Source organism: Alnus glutinosa, chromosome 1 (genome assembly GCF_958979055.1).
Source record: "Alnus glutinosa chromosome 1, dhAlnGlut1.1, whole genome shotgun sequence".
Taxonomy (NCBI): Eukaryota; Viridiplantae; Streptophyta; class Magnoliopsida; order Fagales; family Betulaceae; genus Alnus; species Alnus glutinosa.
The window spans coordinates 11,976,284-11,992,935 of record NC_084886.1 but is presented as its reverse complement, the minus strand read 5'-3'; the positions used below and the strand labels follow the sequence as shown (position 1 = coordinate 11,992,935).

Genomic DNA, 16,652 nt, shown 5'->3' with positions numbered 1-16,652 from the left:
TTTGACGGTGTAGTTGTAGCTGCAAGAAGTACCACAAAATATTTTTACGGCTGCCATGTGGTTGCTTTTGGCAGCTTTTCATACTGTGGAGTTGTGTAATGAGATGGGTTTCGTTGACATAATTTTGGAAGGAGACAATCTGTAGTCAAAACAATGGGCAATAATTCAAGCAAAATTACACATTGTGGATGGAATCAAGACTGGACCGAAGCAGATGAGGTCATAGAGAATCCAATATGTCAAGCGGAATGCAAATTTAGCTGCTCATACCATAGCCAAAAAGACTATTTTGTGTGTCACAGATAGAGTTTAGGTTGAAGAAACTCTAAATTGTATATGTGGTATTATTTCTAGGGAGCGATATGCCCCTAGGTAATTGAAGTTTATTCAATAAAAAGTGATATTATTCCAAAAAAAAAAACTAGGACAGCCCACGAGGTTATGTTTGTTAAAAATTTTATTGTCTTTTTTTTTTTCTTCTCTATTTCCAAAATAAAATATTAACAAACAATTCAAAACACAACTATTTTTACTTTTATCCTACATATAACACTTTTTTAAAAAATAAAAATAAAAAAAAAAAAGAAAAAAAAAAGTCCAATTTGTGAGGACACTGGTGAGGCATTAACTCTTTTCTATTGATTGTAGTAGTAGAAGACCAAAACCCACAAAAAAAAAAAAAAAAAAAATTACAGTTAAGAGTTCCGGAATCAAAACGGTGTAGTCTTGACGTGCTAAAACGGTAAAACCAAAAACAAAGCTGGAAGCATTATTGCATTCATGAATGTTTGGTATCTTTCTTAAAGAATCACATGGCTTGTCCATCCCTATAAACCAAGTGGCTTGGTAGGAGCCAAAAGTTTGTTCTGGTTCAATTTCTATGAACATCCCTTTCATAACAAATCAAATGATTCATTGAACATTTTTAAACGCTTGTATATGTCAATTTTTAATACAGGGTAAGGCTATTCGTGGTCTGCTTACAGACTTTAGTCAATGTCATAGGCACAACTATTAAATACAACTATTAAATACAAAAGGAAGGGCTGCTCCCACGCGTCGTTTCCACGCTCTAGGGTAAGGCTATACGTGTAGATGCGGACGCGGTTATTTGTAATATCCGAAGTCGCATCTGCAAAATGCGAATATCACTTTTAGATATTCACATTAATTTGTATCATGTTTTTTCTAACCGCATCTGCAAAGTTATTGTAGTTACTGTCCGCTATCCGTATATTAGGTAATTAGCCTATTAAGTATTAAGGCTTTGTGGCCTTACACACTATTATGCCTCGTGTGTGAGGATTGTGCGATTTCAAGGGATCTTGACTAATAGAAGTGTTATAGAGATAGATCACTCAATAAATTTAAAATAAAAGGCACAGGGTTGGAAATGATTTTCTTGTGTTTCTTTCCCTTGTGCATAAAATCTTAAACCTCTTCGGTAAAACATTTTAAAATACTTGTTGATGCAGTTTTTCGGTAGGTGACGTGTCACTCTGTGATTTGTTTAGTTATTTGTCTTCCTTGGGATTTGGTAAATGATTAATAACTGCGTCGGGGGATGCCGACAATCTCACTCCGATGCCTAAATTAGTAGGCAATTTCAGGGAGTATTCAAAGTAATTTTTTTTTTTTTTTGGACTGAGTATACCTAATATTCATCTATATTTATAGAGGTTCTGGTGCAGTTAGATTGTTATGAAAATCCCGGATTTATAGGAATTTGTAGTTGAAGGCGATGTGACCTCGGGCGTACAGATTATCCTGGATCTGTAACCATACGATCTCATGCGTGTGGATCTTCTAGGATCCGTAACCCCTTTGAAGCGATTTCGGTCGCATGTTTCGGAGCGAGATACTTGCGGTTCATATCCTTTGAAGCTCGGGTGATTTCGCAATATCTGCGGTCTCAGATGCGCGATATATTCGGGTCGATCTATCCGATAGAGTGGGCTAGTTGGGCCCAAAAATTGTGATAGGCTCGAAAACTGATGAGACTGATAATTTCCCAACAGGGCAACAATACCATTCAACTTTTAAATATTAAAAAGTAATTTTCAAACAATAATTATTTACATGTAGCTACCACATAAAATAATTCTTAATTTTAATTTTCAAAAAGAATTTTCACAAAAACATGTTTGTTGTTCATTTTCTTGAAAACATGTTTCGTAACAAGTTTGAAAACTAATTTAAAAAAGAACTTATTTATGAACCAATGTTAGAGACGTGTGATTTTATTTTTATTTTAAAAAAATCAGTGTTAAATATGTGTTTAATCGACTGGATCTAAGAATCAATTCAACATCAACGAAAATTAAGTCATCCCATCAAAATTTGAGGAGTTAATCCATCGGTCAACGTTGAGCCATTCAATTATGTGGCCCAACATAACACGTTATATATGGTATTAAAAAATATATATATATATATATATATATATTATAGATTCGAACAATATTTTCAATTATGTGTACTCACAAAATCGTCATTGCAATTAGGAAAGATATTATATGTATATATATATATATATATATATACTACATATAGATTTTAATGAACAATGCACGTGACATGCACGTATTTGAGAGAACGTGACAAGTGCGTTGTCTTCTCTTCGTACCTATCCAATCCACCTACTCCTACTCAATTGGCAACGTGGGTGGACCCCACATACACATGCAAATAGGAGCACGCACCCGGTCCCACCACTCAGCCAATTGGGGCACAGTAACTAGAAAAGATCCCTCATCCGACTGAGTGGAGGCATCAACTGCTCATACTACTACTTATCATCAAGATCATCGCCGCCACGTGCGGTGTCTATGCTGGTCTGGTGGGTCAAAGATTTGATTTTTTTTTTCAAAATTCAAAAAACTACTATGTATCCACGTGTCTTACTCCGATTGGTTCTCTGACGTGTACGTTAGGAGCCTACTGGGAAGGCGATGAGGCATCGTTAAGGTCGTCCACGCAACGGACCGTCCTTTTGTTTTTTTTATTTCTCTATGAAGAAATCATAATTATTCTCCCTACAATGCCCTCGCTCATTCCTCATATTTACGTCTGTATATCCTTGCACACCATTATTGGGCAGAATAATTAGAAATTGGTAAATCTGCGTGTAATAATTATTCATAGCGTTCACACCAAAAGTTCGGTGTATTGATCTGTCACTCATAATTACCGTGGATGGACCCACTTGAAAGTCACCCAAAAATTTCATGATGAAGTCATCGACGGCTGTGGTTACCTTTAAGGTCCCTTTTGCGCTTTCCGGAGCCTTGACGGTGGAGGTGCACTGGAAAACCCGTGGGGATTACCGCGGGGTAGTATTTAGCACGTATACGTTTCAGAAAAAGAAAATAAAGAAAAGCCACAAACAAAAAACAAAGTGCAAAAATCTACGTCCCTTCGTTCTCACCCAAAAACCCTCAACGCATCGTGATAATAATAACCAAAAGAAGGAGAGAGAAAAGGCTCTCTGTCTGTGTTCTCTGATAAAAGAAGAAAAAGCTCTTTGTTGGGTTTGGTTTGGTTTCTCTCTTTCTCCGTAGAAATGGAAGCTCCTGGCACGACGGCTTGCTTTGTGGACGACCTGCTGAACTTCGCGTCCGACATAGGCGAGGAAGACGACGAAGAAGAAAATCCCAGAAGGCCTCTTGCTTCGCTTGACCCCAGCCCTGTAAGTTGTTTTATGGGTCATTTTCTAGGTGTTTGTTTGAGGGGGTGTTATGGGAGGAAAGTAACAAGAGTTGGTGGTGACTCGGCCGGGTCGGGGGATGGGTTATTGTTCAGTGACTCGGTCTGACTCGGTCAGGGTAAGGGCTTGGACCGAGTTGATTCGGGGGAGTTTCATTTGCTAGTTGAACTTGTTTCGTAGTGACTCGGCCGAGTCAAAGGTGATGGCTTCGAGGACGGGAAGGTAGATGGTTGTGCGAAAGACAATTTAGCCCCTTCTAACCCTAGACCGGAAATCCGGAATATAACGCATATCACCTAGTTGGCTTGTAGTTCAAGGGTATTCCTGACAATTCGAAACTCCAATTGAGGGGTCTTAAAATATCGTGAGCTGTAGCTCACGAGATTGGAGTTGTACCGATAAATGTCCAGGAAATTCGATCATTTTCGCCTACCACTTTTTTTAATACAAAAAGACAGAAGTACCCATTCGATTCTTCTATGGAACATTCTCTCCACCTGTCCACTCTAATATGGACGCTACGAAGCATAATTAATTCCTTCCAAATTTCAAAATTAGTAAAACCATGACTCGCCCGAGTTAGTGTGTCAAACATTATAGCTTATTTTGTTGTTGTTAATGGTATCTCTGGTGCACGCAGGAGGAAGACCTAGAATGGATATCGAACAAGGATTCGTTCCCGAAAGTGGAAACAGTCGCCGACTTCCTCTCGGAGCACCCGGAAAGCCTGTCCAAGCACCACAGCCCCGTGTCGGTGCTTGAGAGCAGCACCACCAGCACCCACAGCAACAACAGCAACAGCAACAGCACGACTCTTATTAGCTGCTGCGGCAGCCTCAAGGTGCCCGTGCGGGCGCGCAGCAAGCGACGCCGGACGCGTCGCCGCGACATGCCGTGCCAGCTGCAGCACTGGTGGACCCGCCAGCAACCCAGCAGGAAGCCCAAACCGGTGTCCGCCACCACCACGATTGGGAGGCAGTGTCAGCATTGCGGGGCCGAAAAGACCCCGCAATGGCGGGCGGGGCCGGCCGGGCCCAAAACACTCTGTAATGCTTGCGGGGTGCGGTACAAGTCCGGGCGGCTCGTGCCCGAGTACCGCCCGGCCAGCAGCCCGACATACTCAGCCGAGGTGCATTCGAATTCGCACAGGAAGATACTGGAGATGAGGAAGCACAAGCATGTGGGGATGGGGATGGTAGTGAAGCCTGTGGATAAAGGGTAGGCTAGGATAGTGTGGTGAGTGTTGGTAGTAATTTATCTTCTATTTGTCACATTTTTAGCATAGGTAGGAGTTAGGGGTTTGTAATGCGGGGGTTTAGATAGAGTTAGTGAAAGTTATTTTTGTGTTAGGGGAATTTTTGGACTTTAGTGTGTTTGGTTATGCTATAGACTAGAAACACAAGATAGTGTTCCTTGGCTTTTGCCCAATTTAATTCTTTTTGCTCTATTGCTTGGTTTGGAGATGATGGAATTGTGGAATGCTGCATTTGGAGGCTTTGGTTGAGAGAATTAACTTAGCTTTGATGGATAGTTGAAATTTGGCTGAAATCCTTTTTGCTTCTTAAATACCAATACAGGGTATTGTAAGTTGTTTTCTTCTTGGTGTTCTGACTTGTGCTTTTGTCTTAGAAAGTTTTATTTGTATGCCAAAGCGTTGTTCAATTTCAACTTCCGAGGCAGCAGCATGTGGGCGTCAATGAAGGAGTCGTTCAATATATGGAAGGGATCGAGGAGGCTATGCAGATTGCAGATGAGTGGACTGGTAAAAGTATTCTGAACTCTCTCTGTATTTAGATACGGTGGCATGTGCTTCATTGGAAAGCGCATTCATTCCAAGAAGCATAGGGCTTAACAAGAGAAGATCCAAAGAGTGGTTCTCTATTGTTTTCTTATGTTCATTGCTTGGGTTTTGGTCACTCAAAGCAACACTTGTTGTCTAAACAGACAGCCGACATTGTTGTGAATCTGCAGAAAATTGCTTGCTTGCTATGAAGGTTGGTTTGCGTTCAACGGTCTTCCCTGTCAAGAGCAGAGTAATACTGGTTACTTTTGAGGCTTGGTTTGTGGTTCAAATTCTCCATCGGATTGGAGGAATAAAATGATTCTAGTTGGATACTAGGAGGCAGTGTTGACTTTCCAACGGTTCACAGGAGGAATGAGGGAAAGTATTGGAAATTGTTCGCTTCTTTGAATGGAAGGAAGACTTCTAATTGACTTCCTCTCTTAAAGCGTTTCATAAGTTTGAAGCATTATTCCTTATCTTTTCTTTCACGTTGCCTTATCAACAATTAGAGCATAAGTTTGGAAGGGCAGGACAACTGACAGTGACACCTTCTCATTGGACTAATGCTCTGATTCTTTCGGCATAAAATAATTTTTGAAAAATATTTATATGTATGTATATTTATTGTATTTGGTGTAACTGAAAATAATAGTCAAATCAAAAATATTTTTGGTTTGACAAAAAAAGCTTCTATAGTTTCTTCTTATCAAACAATCAAACCACCACCAAGCTAGTACCGGACCACTATTAAACAACCTCAGACCACCATCGAGCAATTATCGAGCTACCCCTCGACCACTACTAAACCACCATCGAGCCATTTCAAAGCCACCATCGATCCATCTTCGAGCCACCATCAAGCCACTCCGGACCACCATTGAGTCCCACTGGACCACTGCCAAATCACCACCGAGCACCTTGTATCACCTCCAGACCATTACCAAGCCATCTCCAAACTATTATCGAGCCACTCTCGGACCATCACTAAGATGTTCTTGGACTACTACCAAGCCACCCTTAACCACAGTTGAGTCACCTCTGGACTACCATCGAGCCACCCCAAACCACCACTGAACTATCGCCAAACCACTACCAAGTCACTCTCGGACCACCACTAAGCCACCTCCGGATCACCATTGAGCTACTCTTGGGCAATGCTGGACAACCATTGAGTCACCTTCGGACCACCATCGAGCCACCTTGAATCACCATAGAACCATTCTCAAATTGTCACCCAGAACCACCATCGAGGCACTCCTAGACAACCACTGAGCTACCTCTGGACCACTACATCAAGCCACCCTAAACTACCATCGAGCCACCGTCGTACCACCACTGAGCAACCCCCGGACCATCGTCGAACCACTGCCGAACCAACTATGGGCCTTTCCCAAATCACTGCCAGAACTCAAATTATTAGGGTTTTTTTTTATTAATTTGTTTATGTTGTGAATAAAAATTGATTTTTGAAGGTTAGTATAATTCAATTAAAACATATATATATATATATATATATATATATATATATATATACGATTTTCAGTACTCACCTGACGTCGAAAAATATTTTACGCCAAAACAAACAGAGTATAAGTATTATGGTTAGATATATATATATATACGATTTTCAGTACTCACCTGACGTTGAAAAATATTTTACGCCAAAACAAACGGAGTATAAGTATTATGGTAATCTAACCAAGTGGGTGTGATGGATTATACTGGTTCTTCAAATGGTTTACAAACTAAGCCTTGTTTTGGTTTTTGGTGGTAAGATTGAGTTTCAGTGCAATTGTCTGTTCATATCGTTTGCAATTTGGGCAAGCAATTGCAAGGGTCCTTATGAGACCCACCTGCTCGGGCAGATGTTTAGGTAGTTTGAGATTTGCTAAAGCAAGTAGGCCTCATAAGGAGCCCTATAACAAAAGCCTACCAGGGGATGTGGGAAAGCGGCAGAAAATTATTTACACAAATGAGAAGCTTAAATTAATTTGAACCTTATAAAGGTTATTTTCCTTGGGCAACTGAAAACATTTTTAGGTTAGACCAATATTTTATGACGCCAAACACTGAAAAATAGAAAACAAAAATCAATAAAATATTTTACGTCGAAACAAATGGAGCCTAAATGATGTTTCTCATAGAGGAAAAAGATTGATAAATTGAAACCGTCTTTGTAGCCGATTTGGGCAATAATATTTTCCTATATATTGATTTATCCAGCTTAGTTTATTAAACTAGAGAAATGCTAGAAATGCACCATTCATCCCCCTTTTGTCTCCCCATTTTCCTTAAAAAAAAATTGATTTTAAGGAAAAAGTTGTCTCTGGTGTCACATCAGAGACAACTTTTTCCTTAAAACCAATTTTTTTTATTATAAATGGAAGATAAGGAGGGATGAGAGGTGCATGTGTAGCATGGTTCATTAAACTAACATATGTCCAAAATATATGTGATTTTCATATGCATTTTTAACAGAGCATCTAATTCTCCTATTCATTTTAAAAAATGCATATGAGGATCATATATATTGTGGACACATGTCAACTAATAGAGTAAATTGAAGGAAATTCCTCCAACCTAGTTTAGAGAAAAACATTTTCATTATAGATTCTCACATGCATTTTGGACACATCAACTTAATAGGCTGAATTAAAATAAATTCATTCGACCTAATTTGATGAAAACTTTGTGAGTCTATAAAAACGGATAATTTATATGGATTTGTTACTAATACAGCTAAGTATGTTTGCAACCCGCCTTGGAGTCATTGCCACTAAAATTGAAGAGAAATAATGATAGAAGCAATAACATTTTGTTTTCTACTAGGTGTATTGCTCTTAGCGGCAAGGGACCATGAATTCAATTTCTACTATTAACAGCCTGTTTGAAATTGTGTTAGAGATTTAAAAATGTGTTTTTAGTATATAAGAAGTTGTACCAAGCAAAAATAGGCCTGTTTGTTTTAAAAAAAAACTTAAAAATATGTTTATTTTTTGTTTTTTGGTTTTTTACTTATTTGCTATAAAATAAAAAATAATAATAATAATAATAATAAAAAAAAGAAGCCTTGAGAGAAGCTTAAAAATAAGTAGTTTTCTTTTTACAAAAAAGAAAAAAGCTATTTCAGGTTTTTTCTATAAACAAAAGCTATATTTTCCAACACAATCTCAAACAGGCTCTAAAAGAAAGAAAGTAAAAATATTTGTTTAAGTGTATTACTACTATTTATGGTTGTAGTTGAGCTGAGCTGAACTAAGTATTACATGTTCAAACTCAGCTTAATTACATCCAATTTGGGTTTGAACTCGGCTAGAGTTTGAGCCAAGATTTGAAGCTATGTTTGAACTTGGCTCGCTTTGACCCTTGTTGTGTTTGAGCTTGGCTCGAACTCATGAAGGGTCACAAGAGCCATAATCAAGTACTTGATCAACTTGAGCTTGATAGGGGCTTCTTTTAATTTGTCAATTGAATTAAAATACCAAAGCAGTGGTAAAAATTTGAAAGTAGACAAAAAACAAACAACAACAACAACAAAAAGCAAATGGCAAAACAAAACAAAAAACCTTATTTGCGTTGCCACACCAAATGCCACCTTTGGGTTCGGCTCCAATGCAGACGGCACTCAACACCACCGGCAAATCCTCGTGCCACCTTATGTACTAGTTATAATTCGTATATAATATATATTTTATACTCCCAGAGAGAAGCTCTGAATCCCCTGTGGTTTCCTTATGCATCCCTTTATGGTGCTTCACCGCCTTCTGGAGAGGAGGTATGGCCTCATCTGCTTCTTTTTTTCTTCTTCTTCTTCTTCTTCTTTTTTTTAAAATTTTTCCCCTTGCCACCATCCATGACCACTCCAAATCTGCTGCGTCGCCCAGCCTCTACCACCCAACCTCCGCCACTCCCAGTTTTTGCTTCGGTTTTAGATTGGGTTTTTTTCAAAACCCAATCTACTCTCCTCAATCGATCCCGCCACCACACGCGCTCGTCCACCTTCTTCTTCAGCTCCCCAGCGTCCCGTCGCCTCCACCCACGTGTCGACGTGTGATTCTCACTCGCTGGAGCGTGAGTTTCATGTGCCTCCCAATTACCTCCATATGCCTCTCCTCCTCTGCTAGAGTTGGTGTTTTGCGTAGTGATTGTTTTCCTGTTGCTGTTTTTATGTTGTTCTTCTATATTTTTTGTTGTGTTGTACTGTTCCTTTTGTTTTCTTTGGGTTTTGCCTCCCTGTTCTAATGTGGTTTGATCTAGTAGAGAAGACTTTTGTTGCTGGTGTGTCCTTCAACTGCTCCTATCCGGTTTTCTACGGTACCTTTCCTACAACAATCACTTAACGGTGGTTGCTGCCTTCACCGCTTGAGACTTTTTACCGAGTCTTTTTTCCATTTGTCACCGTCTTGTGCGGCCCTTGGAAATGCTCGACTTGTTTATGATTCCTTTGGGATCATGAATTATAACATTGACTGATGTTTGTTTCTGTTCTTGTATTGCGCTTTCTGTTTGGGCTTTGTTGTTGAAATACCCATCCCTCTATGGTCGTTGTTCGACCCTTATAATTCACTTTCCCTTAATTGATTAGAATATATATATATATGTAAACAAATATAATATACAACATATAAGATGAAAAATGGCAGGATTTAATAAATTAGTTTAGACATATAAACATTTAGTATGGTAACTATTTAATTCCAGTAGAAAAATTGTGGGTGAATAGGTTTTTTATTTTTTTATTTTGAAAATGAATGTGGACAAACAAGATTATTGCGCTCAACAATTACAATGTCAACAATACATTGAGGGCTTTCTCCAAATGGACTTGCTCGTCCATAATGGAAAGCGCTTCTTTGGCTAGTCTATGAGCTACTCCATTCGACTCTCTTCTAACATAGTTCACACTCAATATAACTATGTTATCTTCAATCAATTGGCCATATCTCTACCAATTCTTTAATTTCCTTTGTCAAAGCCTGTACAATCTAGAGAGCATCGCCTTCTATTTCCACCTTTCGATGTACCAACTCCTCGACAAAAATTATGCCCCTCAATGCCGCCGTAGCTTATGCAATAGTCTGATCAATAATGTTCAACTCTCGTAGTCTTTCACCACCACACAAAATACCCATCTTTCTTCCACCCTTATCCACCGCTGCATTATAATTGACCCTCACCTACGACTTATAGTGGGTGCTATCCATTTGTGAATGAGAGATATCCCACCCTGGTTATCATCGTGCGGCCTAACGTTTGGCTTTCTTAAAGTCCTCGATAGACTCCATAGTGTGAATAGATTCTTCTTAGGCTGGAGATAATTGACTTTAATATGTGTCAGAGGTTGTATTTTAGTCGAGAATCTAGACTTGTAGCCACCTTAATTAGCTGGTTACGAGAGAGGGAATCTTTTTCATTGACAAGAGAATCTAATTGTTGGATTTGCCATTGGCCAACATTGTGAATCGACTATCACTCATGCTCTCTACTTTCCAACTCCTTTCAGTCGGATTAAAGTTGGCTTCTTTCTGCAGATATCGGTTGGTCTGTGCTATGTCAGCGTTACACATGTCTTCCACTTCCCCATTGCCGATCGATCGACCAGTGGATACCTCGCCACAAACAAAACGTGTGGATGTCTCATGTCTTAAGACTCATAGTTTAGTTCCTTTCCTAATTCCTACCCATAAAAAGATCAAAAAAATGTCATGTCAAATTTGCACTCTGTTGGTTTACATTTATTATTATTTCTATCCTTTGTGGGATTTCATCAAATGATTTGCTTTGATGGGCTAATGGCTATTTTTTTTTTTTCTCTCACAAATTTATTAAGAAACAATTCAAAATATAATACACTCTTTAAAATATAAAAACAGTTTTTAAAAATAATTTCCTCTTAACCAATATATTATTTATTGGACCCACAAAAAATAAAAATAAAAATCACCCACAAGAGATATTAGAATGCTACAGTTCTATTCAATGTGTAAGGAACCAAAATATATTTTCTATCCATTATTTAATACAAAATATTTCTCTACCCTCTCTCATCTCTCATCTCTTTGTTTTTCATTGGAGATTGTGTTGGAATTTTGTGAAAAAATGTTAGGATTGGTAGGAACTTATATTTGTAAAGAAATAATATTTAATTGATATAAAAAAAGGCAAGGAAAGCTACTATAGAGTGTATTTAGATAGGATAGCAAAAAATAGTTTCGTTTCCTAAATTTAAAGAAAATCAAATAAAAGCTGTTATGAATGCTCTAACAACAAAAAACCTAGGACGCTGATCATGACTAGATGTAACTATTTATAAGAAAAAAATATAATTAGATGGATCAACAATTAATGCAAATTAAGTTGTTGTCATATTTTCATAGATCATAAGAATAGAGAATCTGACCATTAGCAATAATAAAGAGAACTTTACTTTATTCAAAAGTAAAATAAGGACCGGAAAATAACATCTAGGCTTTAATTTGCTTTAATAAAAAGTATAGTAGGTATATATCGTGTACAAGAATGTATCTTTACAAAGAGTAGAGATTCCATTTCGTTTGTTTTTATTATTATTATTATTATTATTATTATTATTATTATTATTTCATTCATCTATAATAGAGCAATCAACTCTTTTGTGAGAATCATCAAATTGTTAAATAGTTAGATTTCTAAGGCTAATTGTACGTTGTTCACTCTACAAGTATAAGAGTGGAGATGTATAGATAGAAACTGGGATATGAAATCCCATTCAAATATATGTGGTCCAACTCGATCCATCTCATTTATCTAGTGTCATTTGTACGAGTTTCACTAAGAAACCAATTATTATTATTATTATATATCATTATTATTATTATTATTATTATAGAGTAATGTTAAAAATTACAATTTTTATCTCATAAGTATTCAAAAATGTTGATGTGATAGTCCTAATCAACCCTCGGACAATAAATTTTTTACTTATGGGCAAGTCATTTGATAATGATCACGTGATCAGCTACAAATAATTAAATTTATTACTTTTTTTTTTTTTTTACGTACGTCAGCTACGTGGCACTTACATGCACTTCTCATGTGAATTTGTAAGAAATTATAATAAAAACTGTAATAATATTTCAAGCATTTTCCTTTATAGTTTAGACTTGTTATTTTTTTCATTTTTTTTGTAACTATTTCAACATCCTTAATTCCTAGTGATAATCGCGTGAATATTGAACCTTAAGCCTCTTTCTTTTCTCGTTAAAATAATGGAAAAGACCACATTCATGCACTGATTCACCTAAAAAAAATAGGAAGAAAAATTAATATGATTTATAATTTTATAATATCACTAGTACAGTTAAAAAAAAAAAGATTTATAGTTTGAAAAAACCAAAACATATAAGACGAACAAAGTGAAGTTAATGATACCTGCAAAATGCCAAAAAATAATAATAATAATAATCCAACCTTAACTTCATATTAAGAGTTTTAGAGATGGAAAAACTACTTTTATATATATATATATATATATATATATATATATATATATATATATATATATATATATATATATATATATGATGATGATGATGATGATGATGATAAATGCCTGCAAAAGGCCGGGGTAGAAGATAAATTTGGAGACTTGCTAAGAGTACCGGAAGGCAAGGGCAGCACCAAAAATTGTGATATGGGAGGGCAAAACTATAAAAATGCTTTTAGGGAGGGGGAATTTTAATATTTGGGGGTCAAAATCATAAAAATTATATAGATTTTCAGAGGATATTTAAAATTATGGTTAAGCATGCATGGTTCCGCCCTACCAGCAGGCAGCAGCGATACCACCAATTAATGCTGAACTTAGAAATTTTATTCAGGGAGGTTTGTAGCTAATTAATTAATTAAGGGAGTAAAAGCATGAGTGAGTGGCCTTCTTCCTTTTCTTAATTAGCCAAGTGTCATTCGTTGCTAATTGGAGTTGGACGTGACCTTGACTTCCTAGGCATGGCATTTTTCTATATATTAAATTATGTTTTTTTTGCTAAGTATCTTGTTGGGGAGGTACCATCCATCCTGCACACTAGTGGTACGTTTAATTCTTTGCCTCCTGGCATGGCTCGCATGCTGCGTGCAATTGGCCGGCTAATTGATTTATTCAACCCATCCAAGTCTATGATGATTCGGGCCCATCGACCAAGTCCAATTAAGCTTGCATTCTTGGGAGGCTACTTTTGGTGTATCATGTTTCACATTAGGAATATATATAAGACACTACAAAAATACAGGGATTTAGTGTCGTTTTATACTGTAAATAGCAGGAGCTAGCTGCACAGTCCCTTCCTGCGCTCAAGGTTCAAGAAAGAAGAAGAAGAAGAAGAAGAATAATAAGAAGTCCTGCCTTCTCCTGTGCGTGCAGGAGGTTGAAGAAAAAAAGAGGAAGAAGCAGGAAGAGAAGAAATAATAAAAAGAGGAGGAGGAGTATCGTTTGAACAGAAATGACCATAAAAAATGTCCTGAAGAGATACCTTCAAAAAAAATATATAATAATAAAAACCATGCATGGATTAAGAAAAAGAAACTAATTAATAAATATATGAGGTGGTAAAAAACCTAACTTGTTCAGAGCTCCATACCTAGCCTTTGATGGCCATTGCATGTGCAGTTGATGATTGATGATAACTTGGTTGAATTTCGGAATGGGCTGAGTTCTGAGTTACGTTTTTGTTAATGGGTCCCTACAGTTTACCAATTTTACACGTGAAAGGTCCAGGAGTCAGGACCCACAGATACAAGATTATGACCCATACATGTTTCACAATCATCAATCCTGACTCGCTTAATTAACTTTTTCATTATGTATTATAAGTTTTTATCTTAATCAAAGGGATCAAATCTCACTTATTAATTAAACTTTTTTATCTTAATCAAGAATCGGTGATAGCACTGAAATCGATGCAAAAAGAGCGTCGAATAGAATCAAACATAAAAATGTTACCCCTTATTTTAAATATGAATTAATATATTTTTGGGCAAGTGGTATTTCTCAGTTTAAAAAAAAAATACAAAATGTTGTTTTCATACCCGTTATATGAAAAAGGAGACGTGTGCACTGGCGGCGGAATGTCGCCCCGGGCCCCCATCCAAGCTCCTAAATAATATTTTACATGGGCTGGACCGTCCATTTCTTTTTTTTTTTTTCTTTTTTTTTTAATTTTAAAAAAGAAAGATTATCACATTAAAAAAAAATTATATAATATTAGTCACATCAACTTTAAAAAAAATTATCAACTAATTAAAACAAGATTACTATTGTACAAGCAACTTTGTGTTTTTTAAACCTAACATTTGTCTCTCAAAGAGGTTCTAAAAGCCAAAAAGATGTTTTCAACTTTCCTCTGGCCTTCTTGAGTCCTTGGTAATGGTGAACCCCTTATTTTCTTTCTTCTGTTTTTTTTCCTTTCCATAACCTTAACTTTCAAGGGTAAGAACGAGTTTTTTATTGAATAATTTGCATACTTTATTGATAAAACAATGATTAAATAGGGGCAACTTTTTCTTTGGTTACAATATCATAATTACAATTTAGAGTTTCTTTTAACCTAAATTTTATTTATGACACTCTTAATGGCCTATTTAGCTAAAGCATGAGTTGTTGAGTTCGCACCACTCTTTACATGATCAATCTTCCTAGATCTTGGTTGACGCATTTTCGATTTGATTCTACCTACTATATAACCAAATTTGCTACAATATTTTTTATCCCCGCTTTGATCGCATTTACAATTTGCAAGGTATCTCCCTCCAATGTTATGTCATAAAAACCTATCTCCTTACTTAATTCTACATCATATAAAGATGCCAAGGCTTCAGCCACAACGTACATGCTCTACCAATATATTTTTTGTAGTACGTGCTGCTAAAACTACTCCCTCATAGTCCCGCACTACAATGTCAACCCCTATACGCTCATAACCCTTATCCATAGCTACATTCTAATTAAGTTTAAATATACCCGGGGGGGGGGGGGGGGGGGGGGGGGGGGCTTGTTCCATGGTGTTGGCATTACATTTTGGAGAGGGCTCCGTGCATCGTGCTCTTTTGCGTTAACCCTCCTAAATTCATCAAGAATTTTGCTGGCTTCTTGGAATATTTTGGTTAGGGTGAGTGAAATCGGCCCCATGCACCACATAGTTCCTTCAAAACCGTATTTTTTGAGCCATCATCGCCATAAGCTCAATTTATACCAAATCACTGTGCCCCAACATCTCCTCTAATTTTCGTAACTTTGTTTTGTGCCATATCCCTAGACATCTTGTGCAGATGGACAACTCCATAAAAAATGTTTTACCGTTTCTTCATCCCTCCCACAAATAGGGAATTGCGCATCATGAACTATACCTTGTCTTAATAAATTCGTTTTCATGGGTAAAAGATTGTTGCACACTCTCCACATGAACATTTTTACTGCATTTAGAATTTTAAAGTTTCAAATCACCTTCCAAACTATATCTCCATCTAGTTTCCTGGATCCCCCACCACGCCTCATGGACTACAATTCCTTTTATATGATACACACTCCTAACTGAAAGATTCTCATTAGTTGTGTACCACCAAATTAATAAATCATTTGGTTGTATTGGGCTCAGAGGAATCTGACAGATGGCTCGTGCTTCCTCCTCTTGGAAAACCTTTGTGATTAAATTGAAATTCCCCCACTTTTTGTCTTGATTAGTGAGCTCCGCCACCCTTGTGTCCTCCGCTAAAATTCGCCTTAGAGTTTAAACAGAAAAATATATTGGGGCCAGAAGCCATCTATCACCTTAAACCCGTATATCTTTACCATCACCCACTCCCAATACATGCCCATTTTTTAGCAAATCACAAGCTGACAATAAGTTCTGCCATGTAAAGGATGGTTGTTTCCCCAAATTGGCTTTCAAGATGGTGGAATGTGGATATTTGTAATGACTCACCCCGAACGATACAATATTGTTCGCTTTTGACTCTTTAGAACCAAACTTTCCGTAGGTCACCTATCCTGGTACCACTTTTGCAGAAGCACGCTTGATTGTGGAGTTCTTATAGGTTCATGGCCATCACAGATTTAAAACGCGTTGTGTCAAGAACGATACGAATATAAATATAAGCAACTCATCATTCTCATACCCAGGCGATGTGAGA

General features: G+C 37.2%; 1 protein-coding gene across 1 annotated transcript; it reads left to right on the top strand.

Moving 5' to 3' along the window:
* The first annotated feature begins 3,393 nt into the window (after positions 1–3,393).
* On the top strand, positions 3,394–5,153 carry LOC133872746 (GATA transcription factor 1). Its single transcript, XM_062310341.1, has 2 exons — positions 3,394–3,688; positions 4,347–5,153. Exons 1-2 carry the CDS (start codon positions 3,563–3,565, stop codon positions 4,926–4,928), a joined length of 708 nt encoding a protein of 235 aa, XP_062166325.1. The 5' UTR covers positions 3,394–3,562; the 3' UTR covers positions 4,929–5,153.
* Positions 5,154–16,652: the final 11,499 nt, after the last annotated feature.